Genomic DNA, 9110 nt, shown 5'->3' with positions numbered 1-9110 from the left:
AGCATCCGACTTCTCCATCAGCCTTTCATCCTTAGCAAGTTGGATCCCGGCCCAAAAGAGCCTAGGAGAAGCAAGCGCTGACAACTTGGCGGGCCTGAGGCAGAGGTGACCATAGTCGAAGCCCAAATGGCCCAACAAGCTCAGTCACAACTCACAAGCAACCCTAGGAAGGGCAGGATCTGCCACCATCCTGCCGTCACCTTCACACCTCCCGCTGCCCAATTCCTGGCAGCGGCATACCACCCACCGCCAACGGAGGAACCATCAACCGGCCAGTCACCGCCATCAAGGACTTTAATATTATCAACCTCTGAATTCTGAATGCCTCCAGAAATCGACACCTACATCAACCATGACGACGCTTCTCTGATCCAGATCCGGAGGCTTCTCCATCCAAATCAAAGAGGATTCAAGACTATCACCCGAGCTTGATCTCCGAACCAAACCGGGTCGCCAAGTCGCCGATTCCCAAACAGTTTTTGTCAAGTCCATGTAGCTGAATGTGCGAATCTTGAATCTGTTACGTACATTGGTTTCAGAATCTCCAGATGTACATGTTAACGAATTGATTCTGCATGGATGTCATAACCTGAAGAACATCTACGTCCAGGAAAAGCACCTTAAATTCATTACGATAATCAGGGGCACACTGTGAAGATCTCAGTGAACATTCCGAAACTTAAACATTTCATGTTTAATGATGAATATATGAAGGAAACTGGATAAGTGTGTGGATGACTGGATGGTCGACTGATCGAATATTACCAAGTATAAAAGTAGATGCAGATGAGCGGAATAAAATTAATCTCCTTTTCTTTGACTTCTTTATGTTTTGCTGACCTTATATATCATGCAGCTTATTTGATTTTGATATAGCAATTTCAATCAGTCAATCTCAGTTCTTTACGACTCATCTCGTGTGAATATGAAGACCACACTACGAATGATACCCCTAACCGAAGAGCAGTTGGAGACTGACAAGAGTGTAAAGGAGCTCGACGCTAGCTAATGACGTGTTGGGGCGACTGAATTTAATTCAAAAATTGACTGGGGTGAACATCCGGCGAGCCGGAGAATGCCGTCAACGTCATCAGAGTCCTTCCAAACAAGTGGCTTGTTGCTGGTCAATATTGGTCGCCGAGATCAGCGGGTGGAATGACTGGGATCAGACGAGCTCGGAATGTGCTCGACGTCAAGATGGTTCGAGAAGCCGTTTAGTATTTTTCTAGCAAGAAGGAGCTTGAAGGAAAAGGATGGTTCCGATGTGCAGATAGATATGATGAGAATCATCCTCTGGGATTACAACCGAATCAAGTGAGAGGCCACCTTGGGCTCTAACTTTTGATTGGAACTATTACAATATGCACATAAGATTAGGGGTGGGTACGGGACGGGGCTCATCCCACGTCCCGTCCCACTCTTTTGAATCGGGACGGGATCGGGACGGGACGAGGGTTTTTAAGAATGCATCTCACTCGGGATTAATCCCGGTTGGGACGGGACGGGATCGGGACGGGACGGGATAAATCCCACCATCCTATAAAGTTAAATAAAAACTTATATTTTTACTTTTTCATTAACAAAATAACATTTAATAATGAAATTTTAACCAAAAAAATACATATTATGTTCAAAATATTATAATTTACCATTATTATTTGAATTGATATAATTTTGGAGTTATTAAGAACATAAATTAGTTTCATTTTAATACAAATATATAAGAATTGTTAAGTTTTCATTAAAGGTGGGACGGGACGGGACGAAGCGGGATATAAATTATTCGTCCCACGTCCCGTCCCACTATTATGAAACGGGACGAGATCGGGACGGAACGAACGTTTTTAGACCTCCGTCCCGTCCAGTCCCTACGAATTTCGGGACGGGATCGAGACGGGATCGGGATTTCCGTTTTTTATGCCCACTCCTACATAAGATATAACAACCCAAGCCAAGGCCCAAGGCTATAACAACCCAAGGGGTGGCAAAATATATGACTTTATTATGGAATTATTTTTATTTTCAGTTTGCAGCAACAGTCATCACTAATGAAACATAACATTAACCTACCCTAGGAGGTTGTCGAGCCGTAGAGGATATTTGCATTGGTGCCCCACAATACATCCAATAAAACACTTCTTGAATGTCTGGAAAATAATATAATTATCATCTGATTAAACAAAAAAATTCAAAGAAAATGTTTGGAATGACCCCCTCCTTGGCTCCTTGTAATTAACATCGGTTAATTGGCGGTGATGATGATGAGAGAGATCACCCATGTTGGAGGAAACACGACCAACTGCTTCATCTTCTGGATTAGTTTTGAACTTGGCAAGCGGGGGTGATAACGCCTCGATCAGCATTGTTGGATGAAAGCATCAAACACCTAAACAATACGAACACAACTAAATCAATCAAATCATTTTAAAGCAAAACATTCTAGGGGTGGGCACGGGACGAGATGAGACGAGACGAGGCTCATCCCACGTCCCATCCTACTCTTTTGAATCGGGACGGGACGAGAATTTTTAAGAATGCATCACACTCGGGATTAATCCTGGTTGGGACGAGACGAGACAAATCCCACATTCCTATGAAGTTAAATAAAAACTTATATTTTTACTTTTTCATAACAAAGTAACATTCAATAATGAAATTTTAACAAAAAAATGCATATTTTGTTCAAAAAATTATAATTTACCATTATTATTTGAGTTGATATAATTTTAGAGTTAATAAAAACATAAATTAGTTTCATTTTGATACAAATGTATAAGAATTTTTAAGTTTTCATTAAAGGTGTGATGGGACGAAGCGGGATAGAAATTATTCGTCCCACGTCCCATCCCACTATTATGAAATGAGACGGGATCGGGATGGGACGAACGTTTTTAGACCTCCGTCCCGTCCCGTCCCGTCCCTTCCCTATGAATTTCGGGACGAGATCAGAACGGGATCGAAATTTCCGTTTTTTATGCCCACCTCTACTAACATCAATTCATCTTAAAAGATCATTGAATGTAAGTTTGTGATGCTAAGCATTCTATTTTCATGATAAATGATGGGATAGCTGGGGACTTCACAATTGTAGATAAAACACTATTCCTAATGACCGGATGATGACATTTGTACTACTTGTCATATGAAATTACGATATATATATATATATATATATATATATATATAATAGAGAGTCATTCATATTAGTATTTGGGCAAAACCAACGACCACTAAACTACTAATATTAACGACTCTCTATTCTGTGCTATATATAAAGAAACGTATAATTTCACTATCACTAGTCCATGAAACTGAAGCAAGTCAATAGCAAAGACACGATTGTAGAACATGTTATTTAGGTTATTGCTTATGAAGTAGAAGGCGTGTTTCATTACTACATGATAAGGTTGTACATAACTCTATTACACTTGCAAGGTAGCTATTTATATAACTCAACTAGTTATAGTCAAGAGTCAATTAAAAAAATTGGAATAATGTATGTCCTTTCGACATGCTTGTCAAACAAGCAAATCTGATCTTCTCCACATGATCTATCACACGTTTGTACGTACGTCTTAATTGATTATTCACCATCATAGTTGTTCAAATAATTTTATTATGACTCAAATTTTTTTTTTCGATAACTATGACTAGCTGCCTATGGAGACAGTAGCCATATGCCTATTTATACATAATTATTTTAAGATTCGTCGAGCCCCTAAATCTGGTACATTTGCTACTAAATGAGTAAAAAATTTACTCTATAGGAATTTTGTAACGAGGACAAACTAAGAACTTTCAAATAAACGATTGGATAGGTGTTTTTAACTTTATTTAATATTTCTAAATTTCAATGTGTATTTCATATAACCGTTTATTTAAAATTCATGACTTGATCTTTATTATAAGATTCTCATTTGATGCTTCTCTATCTGTTTGGATCAACTTGCGGCAGTTGGGGACTTGGCCCATATATGCAAGCCTGGCTGGGGAGGAGAAATCATTGGGCTAGGCCTCATAGAAAAATTCTATCTAGGGCTAGTCAGTAGGTCACTACTCACTAGGGAGTCAGTAGTCACCTGATTCCGACTTCATTTCCAATAGACCATTAGTAAGGAAAGCGCTTGTCCATGGTGAGTATTAGTGAGTCTTTAGTACGCACACAAGTTGTAAACACACGATGCAACATAGTAAGATATATATGTGATTTCAAATATAGATACACTGTGAACATAACATATGAATGACTACGCTTGTACCGTGTACTTGCATGTCATGCATATAAGAAGTTCTAGATGGACATATTGCCCCCATCAACCTTCCTGCTCTCTCCCGAACAAATATCAGTTGCATGTAACTAGATCCGTTAATTTGAAAAGTTGAAATAGCTAGAAACGTGTAATAGATTATCAGACCGGGGATTGATACGTTATAAAAAAAATTGTTTGTGAGATTTGTGTGAATTTTTATTTTTCCTTTTAAAATATAGGGGTGATTATAAAAAAGTCGCATTTGTGTAGTGGAATTATAAAAAAGTCATCAAAAGTTTGTAAATTATAAAAAAGTCAATTTCTTAAATCTATTAGAGCTTCGCCATTGAAGTGTTAATATTTACAGAGTTCCCACTGGTCTTAAATCTAAAAGAGCGACACCATCTCCTACTTCTTCAATATTCGACACCGAAGCGGAGCTCCGAATTCAAACTCCCGGCCACTGAGCCTTTCCCCGCTAAGCCTTCGTCAATTTCAACGACTCTTTGTCTGACGTCACCACGAAGTTTCTCTCTCGCTCTGTCTCCAACGTCAATGTCTTGCCGTCGGCCAATGAAACCAACAAGCTTATTGGGTTCTAATTCAATTCACTTATCCATTGACATGAGCTCAGCACCATACCCCTTATTCTTTATCTTCAAATTTAACTAGAACTGCTCCAAGATTGTTAGGTAGCTCGGCAGAGGTGGCTTCCCCATTTGTGGTCAAAGAGGTCGTCTCCAACTCATCATCCCCTAACTTCCGCGCCAATTTCTCTTCTCACCTTTCTGGTATGATTTCAAAATAGTAGTCGTATTTGGTTTGGTTTTGATGTGTGTTGGGTTTTCGATTGCTGACATTTTTGCTTTAGCAATGGTGGCTTCGAGGAAGAAGCTTGATGAAATTTACACTTATGGGTGTGGATTTCAAATTAGTAGGTGTCACTGATAATTTGACTAGTTGTGTGGTTGGTTTTGTAACTATTATTTTACCCATTACATTACCTGTCACATTACTGGTCACAGTTACAAGTATAATTTACTTGTCACACTACGCGTCACGCTACATGTCACAGAATAATATTTATGTGACTAGTGGTGTGACTGGTAGTGTGACTAATAGTGTAGATGACGAATGTTTTGTGTGATAGGCGGTGTGACTGATAGTATAACTGACGAATTGTTTGTGTGACTGTTGGTATTTTATACGACAACATCGATATCGATATTTAAATCGTATTAGTTGATTTGAGAAGTTTAAAATCACATAATAACAGACAAATGTTCCTTAATTCTACTTATTTATTTTTTCATATTTTTTTCTTGTCACAATATAGTAATATAATTCAGTCACAAGTGCAGTCACACTACCAGATACAGGGGTAGTCACACTACTAGATGCAATGACAGTCATAATGTTAATATTGTAGCTATTCGTGTGACTGGTTGTGTGACGGCAAGTGTGACCACATGTGTGACTGTAAGTGTGACATGCTGAGAGAAATTTGTAAATCCGCATAATTATGTTAATATTCAAAGGAGATCGGTATGCATGTGCTCACAATGAAGAGAATAGCTAGATTTATAAAGCCTTGGGCTTCAGTTTCGCCAGGAAAGCTTTGAGCACATCATGGACGACAACAATGCCTTGTGAAAGTTTCTGGACCTTGTATGGTGGTCGGTTCGGAGTGGGTATTATGATATCAAATGAAAGAGAGATGATATATCTTTCCAACGGTACCAACCCGCTCAAATCCATCGCCGGACGGTAAAGTTATGACCAAAATTAGAAGAAGAATAAAAAAGAGAAAGATGAAGAATGTGAGAAATGACAAAATTGTCAGAAAAAATAAAAGAAGTAATTATTTTCTAATTTTGTTTAAAACTTATCGAATTATTTTTTTATCGTAAAATTTTTTTCATTAATACTCAAAGGACATTACTTCTTAGAGACTAATGTGGCCTTGACAAAAACTCTGCCCGATCAAGCAAGTAAAAAAGATTACCACACCCCTAAATTAACTAGACATTACATGAACAAGACATATAACCAAGGAGGATCAACTTCCTTCCAAAACTTGATGCATTCATTCTTAAACTTGTTAACTTTTTCTAATCGGTATTAATTAAGCCAATAGGTCTTATGGAATTGCCAAACACTTTTTTCCTTTTACTGCCCTTCCTAATAATGATTAACCAAGCTATAATTGTATAGTGAAATGACAAAACAGTAAAAAACTGGGGAAAGATATCAGGATAGAAAAACCTAAATTTCAAACTAACTGCCCGTAATCCCCCCCTCCCTCCACATCTTCCACAACTTTGAACTAAGTTCAGACTCTCTCTCCACAATAAATGGGAAATCAGTTATCAATGTAGAGACTAACTCAAGCCAACGTAAAAAGATATAATTTGAGAATTTTCATTTCCTTAGGTATCTTTGGGATATTTGGTTTTGGGGTCTTTGTAAAGATATAACATGTTTGTTGTTTAGATGATTTGCATTTAAATTGATATCCCTACATGAAAAAAGAAGAAGTGAAAACAATTTTTAAAATATCTGAGTGTGCAACCTTATAACTTTATTGCACAATTTGATTTTAGTTTGAGAACAATTTCTTTTTGCAAGCAATGTTTGTTGGTATCACTTGAACATTGTTGCAGACGCGTGCGTAAACGCTAGTTTACATTTAAATAAAATGACCATCTTATAATTGAATTTTTTCATTAATCTTTTTATAATTTAAGTTACTACTATATAATTTACCCTAAAACAAATAAAAAAACAGCGAGCTATCGCCTCGCCGATAATGACACCTAAAAAAACAAGCAAATCGGAATGGAACCACAATTCTGACCTGGCAGCGGATCTGAGCCGCCGCCGTTACACTTTGTTTAAGGTTGTTTGTTAAGTAGGACCCAACCGTTGCGTTGTCCCAAAACTCATCTTATTATTTTCTTCTTCAAACCTCTTCTATCTTTCTGTCTGCCAACCATCAATGGCCGAAAGTCCGAAACCAAACCCAGTTTAACGCAACCTTCATCAGGTACGAGTTTTTTTTCCAGCTTTCTAATCTGCAATTACTCGTTCTGATCCTAATAGGCTGATACTCTTTTTGCTTAATCGTGCAATTTGATACTTCATTTACTTGAAATAATATTGCAAAGATTGGATTTTTTCTTCTTTCCCTGTGATGGGTTGAGATTATATGAACGAACTATGCGTACTTAGAAGTTGGAGTCTGATGAGATTGGAGATTGTTTTGGGATGTGCTGAATTTAACTACAATGATTCTTCAGGGGTTTCATTTGCTTGTTTATAAAAGTGTATGGATTGTTGAATGATGGGGTCAAATTTGTTGTGAATGTCTACTATGTCTTACATATACAGAAGTAAAGGCACCAAATTTGATCGAGAGAGCAAAGGAAGAGATTGAAGCAATGTTGCATCACACAGACGAATCAAATCACCATTACAAGGAAACTCATGGCTTGCGTGAAGACATCGATGAAAAGACCTCATTACAGGAAGTCAAAGCTCCAAATGTGTTTGAGCGGGTGAAGGAGGAGTTGGAAGCTGTAGTTGAAGCAATTCATTCCAAGAAGGAATCTGATCCAATTATTGAAATTAAAACACAGGAAAAGGCTGATACAAAATCAGGTATAGGATTCATGACAATGTTGCTTATCTTAGATGGTTTCTTGGCAATTTTTGTTGAACAGGCCCTATTGTTAGTATCCGATTTGTTATGTCATCAGTACAAATTACATTTGTGATGCCATCTTCAAGTTTAACAAACGAATTGTGTCTTTTAGTAGCCCTGAGATTATGTTTCATGCTTGCAGAAAATAATGGTAAGTCACCTAGATTTCTAGATTATGCCAAGGGAAAGATTAAAACATTCATGCACCATGACAATTCGCCAAAGCTTCACAACAAAGAGACTCACGGAACAAGCGATGGCTTCGACAATACTACCCCAGTGGACCACGTCAAGGCTCCTAACGTCTTTGAAAGAGCAAAGGAAGAAATTGAGGCCATTGTCCAGACAATGCATCCCAAGAAAGAAGAGAAGAGTCCAGTCTCCTCACCCAATAATAAGGAAGGCGGATTGGCTGTGTCGATCGGAAAAGGGCTGGAGAAAGTGTGATCTCCTAGCAGTAATAACAAAGACTAGCCGGGTTTGATAAACTTGTAACATCTCTTACTCATTTTTATTGACATTTTATTGCAAAGTTTTTAAATATGAAATCAATTTGAATACAAACACCTACATGGGAGGAATTTATATACCAATGCCATGTTGAAATATAATTTTCTTCCCTTCAATGCCTGGTATGTTGGAAGTGGTATTTAAATAAACCCAGATTTTCAGATCACATATCTTCTGCTAGTTCTATCCAAACCCTATCAGTTTGCCTTTTAATATATATACTAGAGTCAGAGTACTTCTTTTCTGTGAATTAAACTAGAGCTAGAATACAAAGAAACAGGGTATGTGGAAGCCCTGCCTTAAGAGATAAGGCACAGCAAAACGGTAGTCATGACGATCCCCAAAAACTCTCCAACAGATTCAAAGACTTTAAGCGGAATATCATACAGTACATATTGTTGAGTCCCAACACTAACACTTTTTGATCTGGTGGTTGTGAAGCTCTGAGTTGTGTATTGATCGTAATGTAGGGACAAATCCAATTGAATTCGTAACCTTTTTGAGTGAGAGAGGATTTTTGACTTTTGTATTCATTCATCGTCAGCCATGTTCTTCACTCGTCTGATGGATCATCTGATGTATCAAAAATCCATGGCTCCTTTCACATATTTAAGCAGCCTTTGCTCTACCAAACCAGTATTCTCCAG

General features: G+C 37.8%; 1 protein-coding gene across 1 annotated transcript; it reads left to right on the top strand.

The window, feature by feature from the left end:
• The first annotated feature begins 7074 nt into the window (after positions 1–7074).
• LOC126795750 (uncharacterized) lies at positions 7075–8633 on the top strand. Its single transcript, XM_050522518.1, has 3 exons — positions 7075–7296; positions 7641–7910; positions 8096–8633. Exons 2-3 carry the CDS (start codon positions 7691–7693, stop codon positions 8398–8400), a joined length of 525 nt encoding a protein of 174 aa, XP_050378475.1. The 5' UTR covers positions 7075–7296; positions 7641–7690; the 3' UTR covers positions 8401–8633.
• Positions 8634–9110: the final 477 nt, after the last annotated feature.

The sequence above is a fragment of the Argentina anserina genome, chromosome 1 (assembly GCF_933775445.1).
Source record: "Argentina anserina chromosome 1, drPotAnse1.1, whole genome shotgun sequence".
Lineage (NCBI taxonomy): Eukaryota > Viridiplantae > Streptophyta > Magnoliopsida > Rosales > Rosaceae > Argentina > Argentina anserina.
This window is presented reverse-complemented; position numbering and strand designations above follow the sequence as displayed.

Coding starts and splice junctions, on each gene's coding strand:
- LOC126795750 (XM_050522518.1), top strand. CDS start 7,691: ATGTTGCATCACACAGACGAATCAAATCACCATTACAAGGAAACTCAT. Junction 7,911..8,095: donor AAAGGCTGATACAAAATCAG/GTATAGGATTCA, acceptor TCATGCTTGCAG/AAAATAATGGTAAGTCACCT.